A 25,072-nucleotide genomic window follows, 5' to 3' on the forward strand; every position below is an offset into this window, starting at 1 on the left:
CCTCAGCTTCCCGTGTAGCTGGGACTACAGGTGCTGGCCACCACACATGGCTAATTTTTGTATTTTTAGTAGAGATGGGGTTTCACCATGTTGGTCAGGCTGGTCTTGAACTCCCAACCTCAGGTGATCCGCCCGCCTCAGCCTCCCAAAGTGCTGGGATTACAGGCGTGAGCCACCGCACCTGGCTTCTTTTAATCTATCACAAGTCCCCTCACCCACTTGGACAAATTTTTTTCCATGACATTTACTTGTTGAAGAGACAGTTTATAGAAAATCCCACATTCAAGATTTGTCAGATTGTTTCCTTATGAGTCATTTAACGTGTTCTTCCACCCCCTGTATTTCCTGTAAACCGAAGTTAGATCTCAAGGCTTGATTCAATTCAGGATAAACATTTTTGGATAGAATACTACTTTATAGGTAATCCAGGGTACATCATGTTGCCTTGCATCAGGAAGCATCATACCTCTCTCTCTCTTTTTTTTTTTTTTCCTTTTAGACTGCGTCTCGCTCTGTTCCCCAGGCTGGAGTACAGTGGTGCGATCTCAGCTCACTACAACCTCCACCTCCCAGGTTCAAGCGATTCGCCTGCCTCAGCCTCTCGAGTCACTGGGACTATAGGCACGCACCACCACGCCTGGATAATTTTTGTATTTTTTGTAGAGAAGGGGTTTCACCATGTTGCCCAGGCTGGTCCGAACTCCTGACCTCAAGCGATCCACCCTCCTCGGCCTCCCCGAGTGTTGGGACTACAGGCGTGAGCCACCACTGCACCATCCAGGAAACATAATATCGTGGTGACTCATTCTAATGAGGCAAAGTTTGACATAAGGTGGTGATAGCCATATTTTGAGTATTGTTGGAAAATAAAAATATTAAAATAAAATACGTATCATTCCTAGAAGCCTTAAAAATTGGTAAAATGTATTTGACATTAAAATAGATAAAACTGTCCAGGCTCGGTTGCTCATGCCTGCAATCCTAGTACTTTGGGAGGCCAAGGGAGGAAGACTGCCTCAGCTCAGGAGTTCAAGTCCAGCCTGGGCAACATAGTGAAACCTCATCTCTACAAAAAATTAAAATAAAAAAAAATAGCTGGGTGTGGTGGCATGGGCCTATAGTCCCAGCTACTTGGGAGGCTGAGGCAGGAGGGCCACTGGAGCCCGGGAGGTCCAGGCTGCAGTGAACTATGATTGTACCACTGCACTTCAGCCTGGGTGACGGAGCAAGACCCTGCCTCAAAAAAGCAAAGCAAAGCAAAACCAAACCATAAAACTTCTGTAGACCAACGTGAATAGAGCAGCAAGACAAAGAGTAGATATGCGGGCATTATCTGCAAAGGGTGAAGGGGTGATATCCATAATATATAAAAAGCTGCCATATAGCTACAAAAATGGAATCAAATACAGCTGGGCGCGGTGGTTCACGCCTATAATCCCAGCACTTTGGGAGGCTGAGGCGGGCAGATCACCTGAGGTCGGGAGTTGGAGAAAAAACTTGAAAAAAAAGAAAGCAAATACAAAATAGGCAAAGGGCAGGAATAAAAAATTCTTAGAAAAAATACTGCAAACATCTAATGAGAACTTTATAACATGCTCAACTTCACTAGTGATCAGGAAAATACAATGAAACTAACAGTGAGAATTTTTAATTCTTAAAACTTAAAAAATATTTGTTGCATCCAGTGATTTTAAGGATGTGGGAAAACGGGATTCCTTTTTATTTTATTTTGTTCTGAGATAGGGTCTTGCGCTGGAATGCAGTGGGGTAATTACAGCTCACCACAGTCTCGACCTCCAGGCCCCAAGCTATTTTCCTACCTCAGCCGCCCGGGGAGCTGGGACTACAGGTGCACACGGCCATGCCCAGCTAATTTTTAAATTTTTTGTTGAGTCAAGGTCTTCCTATTTTGCCCAGGCTGGTCTGGGACTCCTGGGCTCAACCCATCCTCCCACTTTGGCTTCCCAAAGTGCTGGGATTACAGGTGTGAGCCACTGCACCCAGCCAGCTCAGCTATCCTTAAATATTGTTGGTATCAGTGAAAAATTAAAAAGTGAGTATATTTGATTCAGCAATTCCACCTCCTGTTGATTGCCATATGTTAGGGTATTCATTGCAGCACTGTACATAACAGCACTTTTCCTTCCATTCCCCATGCAACCTAACCATCCATCCATCCATAGGAAAAGAAAGGATGGAAAAGATACAAGGGAAAACTATGCAGCCATTAGCATGAATGAGGCTGGTCAAAAGGACTGAAAAGGAAAAATTTCAAGATTCGATATTAACAAATCTGGAAAAAAATGCAGTATTATGTGACAAAAAGCATAGAACAATATACCAAGTATGAAGCATTTTATTTTTAAAAATCTGTTTTTTTGTTTGTTTGTTTTTTGTTTTTTCGGGTTTTTTTTTGAGATAGAGTCTTGCTCTGTTGCCCAGGCTGTAATGCACTGGGGCGATCTTGGCTCACTGCAACCTCTGCCTCCGGGTTCAATAGATTCTCCTGTCTCGGCCTCCCAAGTAGCTGGGACTACAGTCACATGCCACCATGCCCGGCTCATTTATCAGCGTCTTTCAAAAGGTAACGCAAGCCAGGTGTGGTGCTCACTCCTGAGCTGAGATCGTGCCACTGCACTCCAGCCTGAGGGACAGAGCAAGACTCCCTCTAAAGAAAAAAAAAACAAAAAACAGTAATGCTAGAGGGATATTTGGGTATCATTCAGTCCCTTGAGGCTCAGGCCTCTTTGGCTTTCAGGTGAAGGCTACTTCGATCATACTCTGAACACAAGACTTAAAATAACCAGAATTCTCATCGTCCCCTACCCCTGCCCCCTGGGGTTTCATTATTATTATTTATTTTATTTACAGTCATATACCACATAACGATGTTTTGTTCAACAGACCACATATAGGACAATGATCCCATAAGGTTTTAATACCATAGTTTTGCTATAACTTTTCTATGTTTAGATGATGTTTAGATACATGAATACTTAACCACTGTTACAGTCACCTACAGTATTCAGTACAGTAACATGCTGTACCTGTTTGCAGCCTAGGAGCAGTAGGCTCTCCCGTACAGCCTAGGTGTGTAGTAGGCCAGACCATCTAGGTTTGTGTAAGTACTCTATGATATTTGCACAACGATGAAATAATCTAGTGACACATCTCTTAGAAGCATTCCCTTTGTTAAGCCATGCATGATTGTAGTTATTTTTAGCAAGAGTGTATATAACCAAAAAACAAATTAACAGCAGAAATATTGTTTTAAAAATCTACAATACTACGGTGTGGTCTGAGGTCCAAAGAAGTTCATCCAAGTTGCTGACATTTTTACACAACTATACATATTATTTAATTTCAGAAGCCCACCTGCAAGGAGGATCCCTTTAGACCCTGCTCTTGTCAGTGAAAAATGATGCCAGCCCCTCAGTACTTGAGCCACATGTGGTTCTGTATCCTGGGTTTCCAAACCAAACTGATTTAGTGACCTAGGATAACTGCCGTGACCTCTCAAATGAGAATACCACGCAACAGGGCATGAGAATGAAGCCCCTAGCAGTGTCCAGTATTTGGTGGTAGCTCAACAAACATTCATTCCTTCCATTTTTATGGTTCTAAAAGATTTTCATCTTAAGGGGCATGAACATGGCAGACTTCAGATTAATGTTGGGATTGCCAGGATATCCAATGAAACAAAACCAACTCTTTTTCTTTTTTTTTTGAGCCGGAGTCTCACTCTGTCACCCAGGCTGGAGGGCAGTGGCATGATCTTGGCTAACTGCAAGCTCCGCCTCCTAGGTTGGAGCAATTCTCCTGCCTCAGCCTCCCAAGTAACTGGGATTATAGGCACGCGTCACCATGACTGGCTTATTTTTGTATTTTTAATAGAGACGGGATTTCCCCGTTGAGCAGGCTGGTCTCGAACTCCTGACCTCAGGTGATCTGCCCGCCTTGGCCTCCCAAAGTGCTGGGATTACAGGTGTGAGACACGGCACCTGGCCCAAAACAACTCTTTTTATACATGAGAGTGAAGACTTCAGTGTGTGCCCATTTTCCCATATGACTGCCACCTAAGCCCTCTAGTTTTATGGAAATTTAACTTTTTATGGAACGTACCATATTTATCAAATTTAACCTTTTATGAAATTAACCAACTTATGGAAATTGACTTTGTACAAATTATTTATCTTCACATAATTAAAACTGTAATTCACAGATTCTGAAACTTACATTATTTGAAATTCACATCACATATCTATCAACCAGTTGCTACTGATTTTAGTGTAACATTTCACATTTTCAGAATATGATCTATCTGGAATATACATATAAGAAAATGTTCCACAATTGTTTTCATTTCAGGGTGAATTTACCTAGGAAAGAGGAATATTTTAGAGAATCCCTCCTTTTTTTTTTTTCTTTTCATTGTGCTGCCATAATGTTGAGAATCAACCAGATGCATCTGTTCCCTAAGCTCAGCAGTTCAGGAAAAGACAACCCAGATTCTAGAGAGTTTTGGTTCCCACTCTAGCCACTCATCTGGGTCCCCATGTCCTCACTGTGAAAGGATAGCCTTCGACCAAATATTGTCTAAGGAGCTTTCAAGCTCTAAAATTCTATGATGAGTTGTCAAGCAATGAACAACCAACTAATCAGGGAAGCAAACTAAAATACATTTCCTGTGGCCAAATTCTCAGAGCCCAGGGATCAACTTATCAAAGAGGGGGAGGAGTCAAACTGTTCAAGAGCAGAGCCACACACACAAAACAAGTATCAGCTAGGAAACAGCACTTTTCTGCCTCTATCTAAACATGACCTAAAAACAAAAGATAAATAGGGTTTAAAACTTTAATGTGTATACTCAGCACACAGACTTCCTATTCACAAGAAGGAAAGATACTTCTGCGTAATTACAAAGTGTAGTCCTATACCTTGTCTGTTCATACTATACAAAGCATAAAATTATATACTTGCAAAGTATGAAAATATTTAAATGATATAATTATCTGTATTTATGACACTTTTTTTTTTTTTGAGACGGAGCTTAGCTCTGTCACCCAAGCTGGAGTGCAGTGGCACAATCTCGGCTCACTGCAACCTCTGCCTCCCAAATTCCCGACATTTAAACAACTTACTCTCAAAAGACCAGAATGTCATGGAGATATTTGTTTTTCTGTACTTCTAGGGAGCCACACGGACCACTCCCTTGTAATATCTATTCAAAACAAGACCCACTCCTTTAAAATCCCTGGTAGTCTGGGAAACTGGGTGGCTTTCCAAGGCTGAGCCCCTGGGCCAGTCTGAAAGGTGTCCTCCTCTTCCTCCAGGTCAAAACAAAGGGCTGTGACCTACCGTTTCTGCTCTCTAAGACAGCCTCCCACTCTCTAGCTTTCTTGGCCGCCCCTACAGACAAACATGTAGACCTTTTTAAATTTAAGGCCTTCACTGATGTCCTTAGGGGAAACAGAGGAGGAATGAATAGGAGAATCAACCTTAAGCAAAAGTGCTTACGGAGCTGCTCATCTCTAGCTTCAGACACAACCCCCCTACTTCCTTATTTAGCAGTACTTAAGGCAAAAGCCCACAACAATTGAAGTCAAAGAGCCCCTTCCTGAGGTGCTCTATGAAAATTTGCATTTCTGAGAGGCTTCCAAGGGGACTGACTCAAATTCATCTTTCTTTTCCCCAGGCTGGCAGTTAACTGCGGAACTGCAGGATAAAACGTTCAAGTGCTGGTGAAAAATAGGGACAGCTTGCAGATGTAAAATTGGGGGCCATGAAATATTAACACTGCTTTCCAATCTTCTCACCCTTTTAGATGCTACCATGGACGTTTGTTTAAAGGCCCTCCAAAATGACAGTTTTTGGTTAAGTTCCAGGAAGATAGGGCATTATTTTAATCCAGTAGAAAAAGAAGAGGATATGACCCTACAGTGTGCCAGATAAAAAATTCAAGGACTAAATTTGCCCCTTGCGTCAATACTTCACGATATAATCGGACCTGTCGACACCTCGGTATACACAGCAATGAGTGTATAAAATTACTGAATTAATGTGGGTGCTGGATTCCGAGATGAGAAACTGAGGTGCAAACCACCACGGTATATTGTGGTTCCACGGAAGTTTTATCGGGTCCTTAAGAAGCCCTTGCTTGGCCTCTTTGAACATAGGTCGATAAATAGAGCGTAGTTGTTTAAATAGTTCTACTAAAGTTCTGAAATTAACTCTACTTTAAATGTATACAGCTGCAGGTAATGTACTTTAAATGTATACAGCTGCAGGTAATGTACTCAGGCCATACTCTCCCAAGCAGGCAGCCATGGCAAAAGTCCCTTTCTCTTGGCGCGAATTACAAGGAAATTCAAGAAATGCTTTAAGATATATACATGCCAAAGACCTGGAGTTAAGTTACTAGGGTGGGGGTGTGTAAATGTTTGGTGACTCACTAAAGGAAGTTGGGATGTGGGGTGCTGGCACCCGGAGCACACAGAAGAAACAGAAGTTGGGGGGCTGGCGAAGGTCGCTAGCACACTTTATCTCTGATTGGCGGAAGCCCTCAGAGTTTTCTTTATGGCGTCACCGAGTACCTGCCTGTAGAAAGGCCCCGTCTCCGTGACGTCACGCCGCGCTGGCCAATGAAAGGCCTCAGTCTGCGGGCCCCGAGGAGGGTTGTGGGCCCTTTTTTGTGAATGAAGCGCCACGGAACAGCCCTCCTGGGGTCCCCACGAGCCGCGTCCGGCTGTGCCCCGGCGCCTACGCAGCAGCGCTCGCGGCCGCGGTGGGCACGCACGGTTACCCCGGGCAGCCCCAGCCGCCAGCGGCAGCCCAGTCGCCTCGGCCGCGCCAGCAGGCTGCGGGCACCTGGGGGCGGGCTGGGGGCGCCGGCCGCGGCAGGAGGCGCTGTAGAGAGGGCTGCGGCGCGGGTCCCGCGGCGGCCGCGGGAGGGAGCGGGGCAGGCGCTGTGGGCCGGGCTCCTCCTCCGGCTCCTACGCGACCGCCTCCCGCCGGGCTCCGCCGGCGCCCGCCGTCCCCGCAGCGCCGCTCTGCGCCCGCCGCCCCGAGCGCCCGCGCGGGGCTGGCGGGAGCCTCGGCGGGCGCGCGGGCGCGCGGGGCCATGGTCGTGGCCCCCTGACGGGCCGCGGCCGCCTCCATGAAGCGGAAAAGCGAGCGGCGGTCGAGCTGGGCCGCCGCGCCCCCCTGCTCGCGGCGCTGCTCGTCGACCTCGCCGGGAGTGAAGAAGATCCGCAGCTCCACGCAGCAGGACCTGCGCCGCCGGGACTCCCAGGACGACGTGTACCTGGACATCACCGGTGAGCCGGCCAGCGGGCGCGCGGAGGGCCCCGGACGGCCGCACCCGGCGCGGGGCCCTGGCCCACCCCTCCGGGCTGCCCGGGGCCTCCGGGGCCGGGCCGAAACACTTTCGCCTCCACCCCCTTAAACGCCCCGGCCGCCACACCCCCTTTGGGAGCCTGGCTCCTGGGGAGCGCCCCCCGCCCCGAGTTTCTAGCTGCGTGGGCTGCGAGCTATAACTTTAGCCGGTGCACCCTCCTCCACCGGCAAGATGGACCGAGGGTCACCTTTCTAAGTTACAGGCGTCAGCCTGGCGTCTCGAACCTGCCGCTGCTCCCCGCGGGCTGCTTCTGAGTTCCTGTGGATTCCGCCTCCAGGGGTTGCGAGTCCGGTTGGCCCTCGGGCGAGTCACAACCTCTCAATCAGCCCCAGAGGATTCCCCGAGCGCGCTGACCGCGCCTGGCACGGGAGCTGCCCCTTTTTGGCGTTGGCCAAACCCCCGCTGCTCCGTAGCCTTGGGACCCCGGGGGCGCCGCGTTGCCCGTCCGGCGCGGAAGCCCGAGCCCCGCCCCCTAGCGCGCCCCCGCACGCCTCCGCCTCCCGGGGTCCGCTCCCCGCCGGGGCCGCGAGAAGGAAGGTGTCACGTTGATGGCATTCGGGCCAGCCGGCAAGATGAATGCCCGGGTTGTCACTTTTGAGAAATCCCAGCCAGCCAGAGCAGGTAGCCAAGCAGCCCTTCGATAACTGTTCTGTTAGTGCTGATTCGACCGTTCCTGGAGACTCATAAATCCAATTTGGCAGCTGTTAGGTTTGCTGGGATTGACAGTGACGCGTGTAAAGGCATTAAATGTGATGATGTATGTGCCAACGCTGTGTAAACAGCAGAGCTGTCCACGGTTTTGAGGGAATTGGCAGTCTGTTTTCAGTGGCGGGGAATGTGCCAGCCTCGGTGCGTGGCGTTAATAAGAACTGTTTCCCGCCCCTAGCCTTTGATAAACCAGGTAAGCTGGAGTGGCGAGAACATTAAGTTGAAGTGTTGAGACAAACAGACGTTTAGGAGAAATAATATTCTAGGTTCATAGACACTCTGGAAACTAAGGTCCTTTTGAAATGAAGCTGAGAGCAGAGCAGGTTTCTCGGCTTTGGTGGATGGCCCTTGGGAACCAGAGCGGGCAGAGGAAGGGGTTGCCCTGAGTACCCAGTTCCCCTCCCCCCCCCCGCCGATAGCTACGGGGCGGGGGGGTGTGCGGGAGGTGAAGCCTGCTGAGGCTGAGAAGCCAGGTCCCTCCAACGTTGTGCACTTCCCAGAAGAGGGCCTCACCGAGGACGGGTGGGGCTGGGAGCGGGTGGGCCTACACGTAGTTTCTGCCCGTTATTATTTATACCTCTTCAAAGGATCTGTGTTGAATGGAATTTAATTTTAAGACAATTAATGCATGTGCATGGTGCAGAACTCCAATTCTAAAGGTGCACAGGAGTACTTACAGAAAAGTTGGTCTCACAGCCTCCAAGTGTCCTTCTCTAGAGGCAACTACTCTTCCCAGTTTATTGTGAAGCTTCCAGAAATAGACTGTGCATGCATCTATATATGCTGTATATTCTTTACCATACACGTGCGAGTAGCACACAACGTGTTGTGTTGCACATTGTTCCATTTTCGTAGTGTTTCTTATTAGAATGACTGTTCTGAGTTGGTGCATACAAGACTGGCTTGATTTTAATTACCGCTTCGGCCAATGTACATACGGTTTTATGAATGAAACCATTAACGAGTACGTATGGATTTAAATGTATATGTAGATTTAAATTTTTTTTAACCTATTTAGACAGTCCCTGTTGATGAACATTTAGGTTTTCAATCAGAAGGTTTGTGACAGCAAAGTCATTGGAGTAAATCTTTCTCCTTGATGGAGATCAAATATGATGTGGCTAGCCTTCGTCAGGCAGTCACCAATTGATTAACTTCAGAAAAATATAACCAAGCAGAATACTGAGGAGAGGTGCATTATATGAAATAAAAATGCTATCAGAGGGCGGGCAACCCTCTTGGGTCCCCTTCCACGCTGTGGAAGCTTTGTTCTTTCACTCTTCACAATAAATCTTGCTGCTGCTAAAAAGAAAAAAAAAAATTCCTATCAGATTGCAAGCCCTAATAATGGAAGGGTCCAGCTTTAATGTAACGGAGCTCCAGGGGAGTAAAGGTTATAGTCACCTTTCCCTGTGACTTCTCTAGGTCACAGTGATGGTCCTCAGTGATAGTCTGCAGTGTGATATACAAGGCCAATTAAAGTATCTTCAGATACAGAGTTTAGATTACTTTTTATAGAGCTTTTGGGGGAAGGCTTGAGGCCTGTCCTCAGCAAATGGCAACTGGTCCTTTCCTTCCCAATGTGTTTTTCCCTCTATTATTGTTTTCTTAATTTAAAAAGCAGTGCATGCACACTTCTAAAAAGTCAAACATTGTCAAATGAGTTTTTTCTTTTTTTTTTTTAGACGGAGTCTTGCTCTGTTTCCCAGGCTGGTGTGCAGTGGCTCAGTCTCGGCTCTGCCTCCTGGGTTCAAGGAATTCTCCTGCCTCAGTCTCTCAAGTAGCTGGGAATACAGGTGCCTGCCACCACGCCTGGCTAATTTTTGCATTTTTAGTAGAGACGGGGTTTCACCATATTGGCCAGGCTAGTCTTGAACTCCTGACCTTGTGATCCGCCCGCCTCGGCCTCCCAAGGTGCTGGGATTACAGGTGTGAACTTTCACCTGGCCTATCAAATGAGTTTTATGGAATCTCCCTCCCTTGGTAATGTTTTTCCTCCTTCAGTTTTCTGTGCACATTCAAGTTTCTGGAAATTGTGCCTTATCAGCAAGATTAGTTCTCTTTTTTTTGAGACGGAGTCTCGCTCCATTGCCCAGGTTGGAGTGCAGTGGCGCTATCTGGGCTCACCACACCCTCTGCCTCCCAGGTTCAAGCAGTTCTCCTGCCTCAGCCTGCTGAGTAGTTGGAACTACAGGTGCATGCCCATGTCCAGCTAATTTTTGTATTTTTAGTAGAGATGGGGTTTCACTATGTTGGCCAGACTGGTCTTGAACTCCTGACTTTGTGATCCTCTCCAGCCTAGACCTCCCAAAGTGCTGAGGTTATAGGCGTGAACCACTGTGCCCGGCTGATTATCTTTTGATGGCTGCAATGTATGGCCAAATCATGATTTATTTAGTAGTAATAAATAGATGGTTATTTGGGAGTTTTCCAGTCCCTATTGCAAATGTCTGCAGTAGCATCAATGTCTGTGTCTGTCTATATGTGTGACTGTATCTATAGAATGTATTTCTAGAAGTGAAAATGTCAGGCCAGAGTACATATGGACTTTATCCATCCCTCAGTGGACTTTTTGACTATTAGGAATAATGCTGCTGTGAACATTCATATACACGTTGTTGCATGGACATGTTTTCAGTATAACACCCAGAAGCAGAATGGCAGGATCACATGGTATCTCCATGTTTAATGTTTTAAGGAACCGTCAGACTCTTTTTGCAGAGTGGCTACACCACCAGCGTTCCTGCAAGCAGGGTACCAATTATTCCACATCCTTGCCAACACTTATTATTGGATTGACAAGATTCTTTCACAGTGGAGTAGGTTTGTAAAAATTAATGCATGTTGTCACTTCTGTCCACCCTGCCCTTCAATACATCATTTTTTAACTTAGTCCCTTGACATTTTTATTGCAGCCTATTTAATCTGTAAATTGAATTCCCATAGATCCCAGGATACTTCATGTGTGTGTATTTAATATAGGATGCTTAATGCCTATTTTTTTTCCTGTTGTCATTTGTTATATATCACTATTGTTTAGTATCTAGCCACCCACACCCCTATACTGGGCATTTACTCTTACTAGGAGCAGACTAAGGGGTTTAATTCTCATTCCAATCCCATCCACCTCTCACCGAGCCATTCATTCACCTCTTGCCATGTGCAATGACATGAATTTTTTTACTTGAGCTGTACTGCTAGTTCAGTTTCAGTCTACCATGAAAACAAAAGGTCATAAAGACAATGTAGGCCGGGCGCAGTGGCTCATGTCTGTAATCCCAGCACTTGGGGAGGCTGAGGCAGGTGGATCACCTGAGGTCAGGAGTTCGAGACCAGCCTGGCCAACGTGGTGAAACCCCTTCTCTACTAAAAATGCAAAAATTAACTGGGCATGGTGGCATGCATCTGTAGTCCCAGCTACTTGGGAGGCTGAGTCAGGAGAATCTCTTGAACCAGGGAGGTGGAGGTTGCAGTGAGCTGAGATTGCGCCACTGCACTCCAGCCTGGGTGACAGAGTGAAACTACACCTCAAAAACAAAGCAAAACAAAACAGGCAGTGTAAACTGTAAGCGTTAATGCTAAAAAGATGCTGAGTACAGATCAGAATGCGCTGTTACCAGTCTAGGAAACTGGAGGAAGTGGGGAGGTTGAGGAGGGTTTTCAAGGGAAAAATACTAGATTTTTCTATGAACCTCCTTAATGTCAGAGGTCTGAATCTTTTTTTTTTTTTTTTTTTTTTTTGAGACGGAGTCTGGCTCTGTTGCCCAGGCTGGAGTGCAGTGGTGTAATCTCGGCTCACTGCAAGCTCTGCCTCCCGGGTTCATGCCATTCTCCTGCCTCAGCCTCCCAAGTAGCTGGGACTACAGGTGCCCGCCACCATGCCCAGCTAATTTTTTGTATTTTTAATAGAGACAGGGTTTCACCGTGGTCTCAATCTCCTGACCTTGAGATCTGCCCGCCTTGGCCTCCCAAAGTGCTGGGATTACAGGCGTGAGCCACTGCTCCCGGCCCAGAGGTCTGAATCTTTATCTCTATTTTCCCATCCCTTAAATAGTGACCTCCATTCATCGCACTGTACTTTTTCCTTTCCACAGGAAAAAAAAATTGAAAGACTCTAACAGTACTGCATATATCTATGTTTGATAATTTATAAGATGTAATAGTTGGTGCAGCACTTCAATTTATTTTACTATTTTTATTTTTAAAATTTCTGATTAGACTGGGAGCAGTAGCTCACGCCTGTAATCCCAGCACTTTGGGAAGCCCAGGTGGGCAGATCGCTTGAGCCCAGGAGTTCAAGACCAGCCTGGCCGACATGGCAAAACCCCTACTCCGGAGGCTGAGGTGGGAGAATCACTTGAGCCTGGGAGGTCAAGGCTGCAATGAGCTGTGTTCGTTCCACAGCACTCTACCCTGGGCAAAAGAGACATAGTGAAACCCTGTCTCAACAAAAAAAAAAAGGAAAGAAAGAAAAGAAAAATTCGGATTAGTAAAGAATATTGGTGCCGGTGCGGTGACTCACGCCTGTAATTCCAGCACTTTGGGAGGCCAAGGTGGGTGGATCACCTGAGGTCAGGAGTTCGAAACCGGCCTGGCCAAGATGGTGAAACCCTGTCTCTACTAAAAATACAAAAATCAGCTGGGGCTGGTGGCGGATGCCTGTAATCCCAACTATTTGGGAGGCTGAGGCAGGATAGTTGCTTGAACCCAGGAGGTGGAGGTTGCAGTGAGCCGAGATTGTGCCACTGTACTCCCTCCTGGGCGACAAGAGCAAAACTGTGTCTCAAAAAGAAAAGAATATTAGTAATAGCCACTGAGTCTGCCATGATCTAACTTTTAAAGACTGTCTGTATTATCACAGCAAATAATTTTATTGGAGAAACACTAATTGAGGTCAAGATTGTCATTTTAAAGCACTGATTAATGGTGATATATTGGATACTCATCAAATAAACAAATACGGCGTTGTCTCCTCCCTCCTTTTTAGGATCTTTAAAATTCACAGCAGACATTAGACAGGGAAAATTTATTCATTAATTCAAGAAGTATTTATTGCATGCTTACTATGTAAAATAGTCATGCATATTCATTGCAGTGATGGAAGTATATTTTTCTTGATAGAAAAGGAATGCTGTTATGTAGAACACTGAGTCAAGGAGAAAAATTGCTTTTTCTTCAAGAGTTTTGTGTTATAGTAGATTATTCGGTTTCAGGAATCGAAGCCCGTCATAGTGTGTAGTGTGCGTTTTTCTTCTTGCCTGTGTCTTGGTTCTCTACTTACACTTAAATGTGTCTGTAATGTGAATTTGTTTTCTTGATTTCTGTGCTTGCTTAATTCTTCAGCATCTTCACTTCTGATATTCATGTTAGTTATCTGCTTTAACTCTAATTCCTTAGGCACTCCAACACCACATGCAGGCAACGATTTGACAGTTTCAAATGTCACTCCGTACTTAAGTGGACATACAGAGTAGTTGGGTGCAGACATGAAGGGCAGGTGGAATAATTGTGTTGCAGAAATGGTACTGATGCCAGGGAGTTGCCAGTCAGTGCAAATTGTAATTGTTCTGTGCTTTTGAATGGGAAGGAATGTTCCCGGTTTCTGTTAGGGTTAGGAAGAGCTGTACTGAAACCACACTGTGGATATTTAGATGGAAGAAGGGCATTGGCGCACACAAGTGACATTTCTTGGAAGTTTCTGAGATAGTCTGTGGGAATCACTGAATTGATAGGACAGATGTTTTGCTTTATAGGGGAAAGAATTTCAAGAGATCAAAACTCTCCACTCTCCCCTGTGAAGAAGCCAAAGGGCCCGAGATAAAATTGGGCCACATTGATGTAGTTTCTTTCTGGCAAAGCCATGACTACCTGACTTTCACTGTTGCCAGCAGAGAAAGCTGCTTCACAGAGTTGTACATAAATGATTTATTGGACATCCCCTAGTTAGTCCCGTGCTACTTAGGCTAGGAGATGAATCATTACCTACTGAATTTTAGGAAAAGGAGCAAAACAAGTACATCATTCAGGTCTTCTGCAGGTCATGCTGTTTTCCAAATTGACTGTCATTAACAGCCCATTTTCCAGATATTTTATTCATTCAACAAATGCATAATGAATTTGTGCAAATGAATACCTACTCTGCCAAGCTTTCTTCCCCCTTCAAATGCTAAAAATAGAGCACTGCTAGAGATAGTCCCTGCTCTCATGCAGTTTATGTTTCCTGTGTTAATTGGGAAAACAACACTGGGAGGGTCTGAGGGAGAACTAGCATATAGAGTAACCATGTCGCATATTGTGATTGAAATCTTTAGGGAAGAAAAACTTTACTCAAAGAGTTTTTGAAGAGCCAATTCTATGAGGCCAACTATGCTAGCTGCTAGACACGAGGACACCGTGGAAACCTGGTCTCTGCCCCATCCCAGGGTTGAGCACAGGCGGGTTATCAGGATGGAGGCTCGATGCTCTCATGGGCCACAGATTTGTTGTGAGAATGAAGTGAAGGGGATGCCTGTGAAGTGCTTGGTTTGATGCCCATTGATGGCCAGGGCTGCATCAGTGTTCTCTCCTGTCACACGCGTGACAGCAGCCGCGAGGACAAAGGGCAGGCTGAGGCACAGTCATCACGCCTGGAAGGGTTTCAAACTAAGAAGCAAACATTCCTGTGTACTTGCACAAAAGGTTCAGTGAATCAGCACAGTGGAAATGCAGTGTGTTCCTGTCTCTGCTTCTGAGAGCGAGCTCAGGGCAGAAATGCTCCAGACGAGGCTGGCTCCATACTTGTCAGGGCAGCGGAGGAGGTTTGGCGCCGTGGTGATCATCTTTTCTGCCTTGGGAGAAACGTTACAGTTTCTCTTTAGAAAGATGCCCTGTAAGAGAAGGAATAAACCAAAGCTGTTACTTCATTCTTGAGGCTATTGTTATGTATTTTTCTTCTCCTGAAGACTTATATTGCCTAAGATTAAATTGCAGCTAAGTTTATTGTTGGGGAGGTCTTCTTAAAGATGGGAGACCCCTCTACCATGGGAGAGCCTGAGATAGAAAATAAAACAATATATGAAATTATTTACTGATAGAATATAAATTTTACGAGTGGTTAATTTAAAAAATGCTGTTCTTGTATATGTTTTAAAATAGTGTCTCACAGACAATTATCCAAAAGATTTGAAACTGACGGTGCATATTATTGGCAGACAGGGCCTTTTTTTGTTTGTTTGTTTGTAAAACAAATTGCCTTTCAAAGGACGTTTCCAAGCTTAATGTGTCGCAGAGACACAAGTTATTTGGAAAGGTTGGGAGTAGGATATAAAGAAGAAATTAGATCTTTAAATCTATTTTTTATTACCCTGGGAAAAGTGAATTTTAGTAGCCAGTATTTTTTGTTTTCCTTCCCATCTTAGCTTCTGAATATTTTTATTACCTAAGTAAATCCTTCACATTAGAATTGTTATAAGGATTTGTAAGTTGACATGAAAACATAGACAGACTATTTGAACATCTCAAAGCCACGCCTCCTCTAGATCAGGCGCCTTTATGAATGAGGTAAGTAGGTGCGGGGTTGTTGAGGACAAATGTGGAAGAGATTGTATTAGAGACAAACAGACTGGTTCGCAGGAACTAACCAATCTTCAAATATTGTTTCTTTCCACTGTTTCATTTTTAGCTTCCAAAGTAAGTCATTTGATTTCTAGCGTTATAAGAAGAATTGACTTCCATATTAGGCAGGGATTACTTTTGAAAACATTTTCCAAAATTGATGGTAACCTTCCTAAACTCAAGGATATTGAACTGGAATGTGTACATCTCATCTGGACTCTCTAGTTTATATGAAAGTTTTACGCCCTTTTCTCTCTTTTTTTTTTTCTATAGCTTTTCATGGATACTGCTCCAACAAAGGTATTCAGATCATTGACTACTTTGCAGTTCTTTTATATTACTTTAAACTGTAGAATTTCATCTGTTAGTTGTTGTTCTTGGTTCCGTGCTTTCCTGTTTGCTTGTCTTAATCTTAGGCAGCAGATTCAGTTTTCTGGAACTGTAGAGCAGCGTTGGCATGTTTATGACTTAAGTGGAAATCTGTCTTTATATGAAAGGTTTTGTTGGTTTCTGTGATGGTTAATACTGAAAGTAGTTTCTGTGATATTTTATTGGATTAATATGAATACCAAGTTTTGGGTGGTAGATATTTTTTGGTAATATTCAATTTTTCTTTTTAAATTGAATCTCACTTTCGTAGGCTCTTGTGGAAAGGGTACTCACAGTGAGTTGTTATAACAGCTACTCCTGATTTTTTTTTTTGTGTGTGGTCATTTAGTTCTTTCTAGACATTTATTTGACTAATAGATTTATATCCTATTTACTGAGTTTGGCAAGAGGGAAATGTCATGAAATGCTAACTAGGGGAACAGGGTAGTGCTTCTATATTCTTTTTTTAATTTACAAAGTATTCTTGCTGGGTGTGGTGGCTCATGCCTATAATCCCAGCACTTTGGGAGGCTGAGGCGGGTGGATCACAAAGTCAGGAGATCGAGACCATCCTGGCTAACATGGTGAAACCCCATCTCTACTAAAAATACAAAAAAGTAGCCGGCCGTGGTGGCAAGCGCCTGTAGTCCCAGCTACTTGGGAGGCTGAGGCTGGAGAATGGTCTGAACCTGGGAGGCAGAGCTTGCAGTGCGCCGAGATTGCGCCACTGCACTCCAACCTGGGCAACAGAGTGAGACTCCGTCTCAAAAAAAAAAAAAAAAATACATAAAAAAATATTCTTATTCACTTTGACTTTCAAATGCCTCAGATATGGGCAGTAAGCAAAAAACAAATCTGAATGGGCGTGGGCGTGTGTGTGTGTGTGTGTGTGTGTATCTATATATCTTTCCGATTTAAAACAATTCTAACTTTAATCTCTTGGTCTTTTATACAGTTTCTTTAATCTCAGCATTGTTTATATTCTAGAGGAGCAGTTCTCTTAGAGAATGCTTCATTCACCAGTTGGTTCACAAATTTGGTCCTATTCATTGTCTTTGAGTCTGAAAAGCTGAAGAAGCTAGGCTGGATAAATTAATTCTAGTTGCATAAGATCATATATCAACTTCATTTCTCAGGTAGTTCAGTTTTATACTATTAAAATTTGGGGCCGGGCACGGTGGCTCAAGCCTGTAATCCCAGCACTTTGGGAGGCCGAGACGGGCGGATCACGAGGTCAGGAGATCGAGACCATCCCGGCTAACACGGTGAAACCCCGTCTCTACTGAAAATACAAAAAATTAGCCGGACGAGGTGGCGGCGCCTGTAGTCCCAGCTACTCGGGAGGCTGAGGCAGGAGAATGGCGTGAACCCAGGAGGCGGAGCTTGCAGTGAGCTGAGATCGTGCCACTGCACTCCAGCCTGGGCGACAGAGCGAGACTCCGTCTCAAAAAAAAATAAAATAAAATAAAATAAAATTTGGTTGGCAGTGTACTTTTTACAAAATAAAAACATCTTGTTCCTGATGTCTGTGATATTTATTGTTCTTTCAAGTTCTCATTTGAAAGTAAAATTACTTTCTTGGCACTGCTTTGTGGTTTATGACATTGATCTTTTTATATCCAATCCATAATGCAATACTATCATTACAGATTCCGAATTCTGCAAAGCCTTCTCTCAATTTTAGGACCATCTCAGCTGAATCATTCTTTGGGTTTTGCTCATTTATTATTTGTATTTATGTGAATGGTGCTATAGAATTAATTAATGTATCCATTCAACAAGTATTTATTGAGCAACTACTTGAATTGGGCCAAGTGTTATTAAAGAACGGAGGGGAAGGGATGTGAAGATTTATACATGCCCCTTTTCCCTGAAGACTGAGAAAGAATACACTCTTAAATCATCATCTCAATGAAGACAGGTAATGAAAGAATTAGTCATTATGTAGTTTTGCTCTTTTCTTCATTTAAATAGCATCAGTTTGAAAGAATTGTGTGTTGGAAATGTCACTCGATCATTCCTATACAAAATGAATAATTTGGACTGGGCGCAGTGGCTCACGGCTGTAATCCCAGCACTTTGGGGAGGCCATGGCGGGCAGATTACTGTAGGTCAGGAGTTCAAGGCCAGCCTTGCAAACATGGTGATGCCCCGTCTCTACTAAAAGTACAAAATTAGCCAGGCGTGTTGGCATGCACCTGTAATCTCAGCTACTCAGGAGGCTGAGGCAGGAGAATCGCTTGAACCAGAGGTTGCACTGAGCAGAGATTGCACCCTGCACTCCAGCCTGGGTGAAAGAGTAAGACTCCATCTCAAAAATATATATATGAACGAATAAGTTTTCCAATATCTGGTGAAAATAATCTGCCTTATGGTGTGTCTTTTCTTTGTGTGTGCGTGTGTGTGTGTGTGTGTGTGTGTTTTAACCTTTAAAAGAAACAACACGGAAAAGTGTCACTTTGGTATGTAACTGATCATATATAAGTATATGTTAATAATTCACTGAAAACCCTATCTCTACTAAAATATATCTAAAGGAAAAGGTCTACATTTCAATTAATTCTACGTCTCTAATTTGGATCTCTAGCTATCCCAGAGGATATAATTTAAAATAAGATTTCTTGTTTATTCTCGGTAAGAAGTAATTACAGAGCACCTTTAAGATGAGTATTGCTTCTTAAATTGAAGGCACTAAAGATAAAGATTGCTAAATATTTCGGGAACTAGATTTAATTGTGTGACTTGAACTGAAAAGCATTCTAATTTTCCATTCATTTATGGGTGCTGGGGAAGAACTGCTTTGACATGAATGTATAATAGAATTCGAATGTCGGCCTTAAATTTTGGGGAGTTGTTCTCAGTTTGCTGTTGGAATTTATTATTGTAATACTGTCATTAGGTAGCTTGTTGGAAGCAGCTAATATGTGAAAGTGAAGCATCTTAACATGTATCTCTTTTCTGACAATGAACTGTCAAAAAAGCTTTGAGTTTAGCTAGCAAACACAACTGAGGCTGGGATTTTAACTCCACTATTAATATATTCTAATTTTAAACTACTGTAACTGAAAGGGCGTACAGCACTAATTCAATCCAGATACGTTTGAGTGCGTTTGATAGTCTCATCCTTGCAACAGCTGCTGAAAAAGATGTGGTAGAGATTTCAGACTGGACCACTGACGTCTGGGAATTGACACTAGCACGCAGACTGGGTCAGGCAAGGTATAGCCTGGTGCCGCCAGCTGGTTTGCATGGAAGACCTTATGCGTAAAAGTCAGAGAGAGTCAAACAAGATGGGTGCCTCTGAATGAATGGGATCCTTGGAAAGGAGGTTTGAACTAGGTTTTAAAGATTCTCATATTTTCCCCTCCACAACCAGAAGGAACTGTTCTGGATCACAGCAGCATAAGAGGACAGCGCCGGCCGGGCGCGGTGGCTCAAGCCTGTAATCCCAGCACTTTGGGAGGCCGAGACGGGCGGATCACGAGGTCAGGAGATCGAGACCATCCTGGCGAACACAGTGAAACCCCGTCTCTACTAAAAAATACAAAAACCTAGCCGGGGGTGGCGGGCGCCTGTAGTCCCAGCTACTCGGGAGGCTGAGGCAGGAGAATGGCGTGAATCCGGGAGGTGGAGCTTGCAGTGAGCCAAGATCGCGCCACTGCACTCCAGCCTGGGCGACAGAGCGAGACTCCGTCCCAAAAAAAAAAAAAGAGGACAGCGCCATTGCCCCTGTGGTGGCAGTTGTGTGGTGGGTGATAGCTGGGAGTGGGAATGGACTCTAGTCCAGCATGAGGGAAAGATTCTTTTCCAGCTTCCCCAGATCCATCCCACAGTGCTCTTGTATTCTGCCACTAACAAGCATTAAGACATCACATTAAACCTGAAGTAAGGAATAGCTTTGCTCCAAAATGGAAAAAAAAAAAAAAATTAATGAAATCTGTCTTACTGAGGAAGGCAGGACCTCAAAGCATCCCTTATCCATGGGGGCCTTTTCAGGTAGCATTGATTAGATTTTTAGAGCTTAAATTTATGGATTCAGAAGACAACCATTTCCTGCCACAGTGCTAACAGAATTTTTTCTTAATGTGAGAGTTTTGGGAGTTCTGAAAATAAAGATATGTGGGATATTCTGAAAGCTAACCAGTAATTCCCAATAAACTCAGATCTTTTTTTTTTTTTTTAAATCAAAGCTCTGGATTAAGAATTCTTATTTAAATTTTTTTTTTTTTTTTTTTTTTTTTTTTTTTTGAGACACAGTCTTCCTGTCTTGGCCAGGCTGGCATGCAGTGACACAGTCATAGCAGCCTCCATTTCCTGTACTTGTGATCCTCCTGAGTAGCTGAGACTACAGGTGCACGCCACCCTGCCCAGCTAATTAAAAAAAAAATTTTTAGTAGGCCGGACACGGTGACTCACGCCTGTAATCCCAGCACTTTGGGAGGCTGAGGCGGGCAAATCATCTGAGTTCGAGAGTTCGAGACCAGTCTGACCAACATGGAGACACCCCGTCTCTACTAAAAATACAAAATTAGCTGGGCGTGGTGGCATGTGCCTGTAATCCCAGCTCCTTGGGAGGCTGAGGCAGGAGAATCACTTGAACCTGGGAGGTAGAGGTTGCGGTGAGCCGAGATCATGCCATTGCACTCCAGCCTGGGTAACAAGTGTGAAACTCCATCTCCAAAAAATAAAAAACCAAGCACACAAAAAAACTTTTTTTTTTTTTCCCCCTGAGACGGAGCGTCGCTCTGTCTCCCAGGCTGGAGTGCAGTGGCGCGATCTTGGCTCACTGCAAGCTCCACCTCCCGGGTTCACGCCATTCTCCTGCCTCAGCCTCCCAAGTATCTGGGACTACAGGCAACCGCCACCACGCCTGCTAATTTTTTGGTATTTTTTAGTAGAGATGGGGTTTCACCATGTTAGCCAGAGCAGTGCTGGGATTACAGGCATGATCCACTGCGCCCGGCCCAAAACAACTTTTAGTAGAGATGAGGTCTCACTCCATTGCCCAGGTGGTCTAGAACTCCTGGGCTCAAGCTATCCTCCTGCCCAAGCTTCCCAAAGTGCTGGGATTACAAGCATGAGCACTGCACCTGGCTGGAACTCTTGGTTTAAAATGATTTCAGAGAACAAATAATATTCTTTTTTTTTTTTTTTTTTTGAGATGGAGTCTTGCTCTGTTGCCCAGGCTAGAGTACAGTTGTGTGATCTTGGCTCACTGCAACCTCTGCCTCCCGGGTTCAAGCGATTCTCCTGCCTCAGCCTCCTGAGTAGCTGGGATTACCACATGTCACCACACTGGCTTATTTTTGTATTTTTAGTTGAAATGGGGTTTTGCCATGTAGACCAGGCAGGTCTTGAACTTTTGACCTCTGCCCACCTCAGCCTCCCAAAGTGCTGGGATTACAGGCATGAGCCACCATGCCCGGGTAACAAATACTATTTTAATATGGAGACTTATGAATGTAAATATTAAGTTTTGTCCTTTAATGGTATCAAAGCTATTTTTTAGAAAAAGCTGATTTTTTGGGTACCTGTTACACATCCTATTGAACGTAACACAAGCAGTGCTGCTTTGTTGTAACTATTTGTTTTTGAAAAAAAATTTCTTTTGAGGCAAAGTTTCGCTCTTGTTGCGCAGGCTGGAGTGCAGTGGCTCAATCTCGCCTCACTGCAACCTCTGTCTCCCGGGTTCAAACTATTCTCCTGCCTCAGCCTCCCGAAGTGCTGAGATGACAGGCGTGAGCCACCGCCCCTGGCCCTTGAAATATTTTACTGAAACTAAGTAGGCACATATATGTCTGCAGTCAGTGTCTTGCTTTGCGTTCCCCAGAACAGATGCTGAGTCAAGGGTCCAGTGCAAGTACTTCCTTGGGGAGTGATCCCAGGAAGCACTCACAGGGGAGTGGGGAAGTGAGATGGTAAGGAAAGGCTAGCCACAAATGGCTCAGTATCAGGCAGGTGACTACTGTGGGAATGGAGTTAGAGGCTGCAGGGGAATCCTGGGAGCCAGTATAGGAGACACGCTGCAGAGTTATCCTCACTGAGGGTTGAGGGTGTGGGATGTTTATATGCCAGTCACTTACCCCTGCTTGAGGCTTGGCTGGGGAGTGGGGAGTGATCATTTTCAAGTCCTGTGACAGGAGGCAAAATGGACTCTTTAGACCAGAGAAAGCCCTGAAAGAAATACTGGTGCAATTGGAAATTGTGCTGCAAGTGGGGAGGAGATATGACTGGTTCTTAACAGCACCTGCTGCATTCCATTACGTTATTGTAATTTTTTTCCTCTGTGCTCTTAGTGCTATTATTGTAAGTTCTTAGCTGGTTCCCTCCCAACCATTATCCCTAAATTGGATGTGTTATTGTCACTATGTTGTGTCCTGGTAGGGCATTTTTGACAGTGAATGTTGCATATGCATATGACAGGGTGGATTTGTTAGAAGCAATGGAAAGGTGAGTACTAAACTGGCTGTTTAAAATGTAAGCCTCGGCCGGGCATGGGGGCTCACACCTGTAATCCCAGCTACCTGAGGTCAGGAGTTCGAGACCAGCCTGGCCAACATGGTGAAACCCCATCTCTACTAAAATACAAAAAAAGTAGCCAGGCATGGTGGCACGCGCCTATAATCCCAGCTACTTGGGAGGCTGAGGCAGGAGAATCGCTTGAACCCAGGTGGCTGAAGTTGCAGTGAGCCAAGATCGTGCCACTACACTCCAGCTGCAACCCCCACCACCGCCCCTGCCAGGAAAAAAGGCCGGATGTGGTGGCTCACGCCTGTAAGGCAGGGGGATTACTTGAGGTTGGGGATTCGAGACCAGCCTGAGCAACATGGAGAAACCCCATCTCCACTAAAAATATAAAATTAGCGGGGCGTGGTGCCGCATGCCTATAATCCCAGGTTACTCAGGAGGCTGAGGCAGGAGAATCGCTTGAACCTGGGAGGCAGAGGTTGCAGTGAGCTGAGGTTGCGGTGAGCCAAGTTTGCACCATTGCACTCCAGCCCGGGCAACAACAGTGAAACTCTGTCTCAAAATAATAGTAATAATAATAATAATAAATAAATGCAAGCTTCACGAGGCCTTTTCAAATGTTTAAGGAAACCAGGTAAAGTATGCAATTAAGGACTGTTGGAAGTTGTGTGATTTTTATGAAAGGCTTTATAAACATCACCGTACTTGGAGGTTTGACTAACAGTTGTGTGACTAGAATTATGGCCAGTGACAGGTCCTGACTTCAGTGAATGCGGAGTGACTGGAAAAGCTGAGCCATTGCCAGTGTAGCATGCCAGGAAAGGATCTGCACAGAGACTGCGGATTCCGTTCAAGTTCCATTTCCAGGAACTCCTTGTCCTCAGCTAGACAGAGTGTGTGCCTGTAAAGTCGACCACTTTAAGTCTTTTATTTCGAACAAGGGCAGATAACAAATACTTAGGTACTCCTGGGAATGTTTCAAGGTGGATCTACTGGTTTAATTGTTTCAGGGTTTCTAATCTGTGTGTCACATGCTTACACGAAGCTAGGCAGTAGGGAGATCACAGGTTACCATGTGATATCACTCGGTGCTGTTTACTATCAGTAACTTTTTGGATGCTTTCCTCGCTATTAAAATCTTGTGCAGTGCCTTTTCATTTTTTCTTCAGAGATAATTCAGTCTGTTCTTAGTGAAGGGGAAAAATAAGTCATACTGCTAATCTTGTAAGAAGTGGAATTTAACATGCTCAACTTTCACATGGGATCAAGATTCAATAATAAAAGCCTTGACATTGGAAGCATAATAATTTTAGAAATAATTTTTCTGCAGTTTCTCGAATGTCCGTGGGCAGCATTTAGAACGTGTTTGACTAAGTAGTGCCGGTCTTCCTCCCTTTTAAGCCTGCACTTGTGGTGCAACCAGGTTTCTAGTTTCATGACGCATTTATCATTGGCCTACGCCTGGCCCTTGGTTCAGGTTCCTGTATTTTTCAGACGTGACCAACTAGACAGCATTATACCTCTTCACCTAGAGTTGCTTTCTTTTTCTAAGTTTTTCATTTCATTTTATTTTTTTAATAGGTAATGTATGCATGTAGTTTAAAATTCAAAAGATTTACAAAAGAGTAAACAACATAGACTAAGGCACTTTCCTGTTTTCCCTCCCCATAATCTGTCAATATTACTAACCTCTTGTGTGTCTTACCAGAGATGTTCTGTGTATTTACGTGTGTACGTGTGTGTGTGTGTGTGTGTGTGTGTTTCCATCTCCTCAAATTACAGCACATAATTCTCATTGTTCTGCATCTTGGCTTTTTCACTGCTCTTAGGGTTACTCAGCGAGCACAGAATTGGAACAAAGGGAGATGGAAGATCTTAACGGATGGTTAAGCTGCTGGTTTCCATCCAGTAGCTGGCTGGAGGCTGATGGTTTCAAGCTGCTCTAAGTTGAGATGTGATAATAGCCTTGGTGTAGTCAGTGTCTCTTCAGTGCTAAGGCTCATGCTAAACCTGTGTCTCTCCCCAGCCCACAAATAAAGTTTCTATGATATAGGTGCTCATTACTTTTAAAAAAAGAACGCAGAGAGGGAAAAAAAACCATCAGTGATCCTAATAGCATAAAATAGCTAACTCCAGTAGTTAGGTTAGACTTGGTTGTGTGGTGATACAGTTTGGCTTTGTCCCCACCCAAATCTCATGAATTGTAGGTCCCACAATTCCCACGGGTACTGGGAGGGACCCTGGTGGGAGGTCATTGAATCATGGGGGCAGGTCTTTCCTGTGCCCTTCTCGCGATAGTGAATAAGTCTCATGAGATCTGATGGTTTTATAAAGGGGAGTTTCCCTGCACAAGTTCTCTTCCCTTGTCTGCTGCTATGTGAGACATTCTGCCACGATCCTGAGGCTTTCCAGCCACGCGGAACTCTGAGTCTATTAAACCTCTTTCTTTTGTAAATTACCCAGTCTTGGGTATGTCCTTATCAGCAATGTGAAAACGGACTACTATTTTTTTTTTTTTTTTTTTTTTTTTTTTTTTGG

General features: G+C 44.6%; 1 protein-coding gene across 4 annotated transcripts in view; it reads left to right on the plus strand.

Moving 5' to 3' along the window:
• The first annotated feature begins 6,704 nt into the window (after window positions 1-6,704).
• The window catches only part of CDC14B (cell division cycle 14B), a 123,914-nt gene continuing 105,546 nt past the window's right edge, over window positions 6,705-25,072 (plus strand). For 3 of the 4 annotated variants that reach the window (XR_003115988.1, XM_025360272.1, XM_025360276.1), the window contains exon 1: window positions 6,705-7,316. Coding sequence is in view for 3 of the 4 variants with exons in the window: in XM_025360272.1 (XP_025216057.1) it covers window positions 7,157-7,316 (160 nt within the window). In the remaining variant the exon portion in view is untranslated. The remainder of the gene's footprint in view (window positions 7,317-25,072) is intronic. The other variant, XM_025360273.1, reaches the window with a different exon arrangement.

Source organism: Theropithecus gelada, chromosome 15 (assembly GCF_003255815.1).
Source record: "Theropithecus gelada isolate Dixy chromosome 15, Tgel_1.0, whole genome shotgun sequence".
NCBI classification, from domain to species: domain Eukaryota; kingdom Metazoa; phylum Chordata; class Mammalia; order Primates; family Cercopithecidae; genus Theropithecus; species Theropithecus gelada.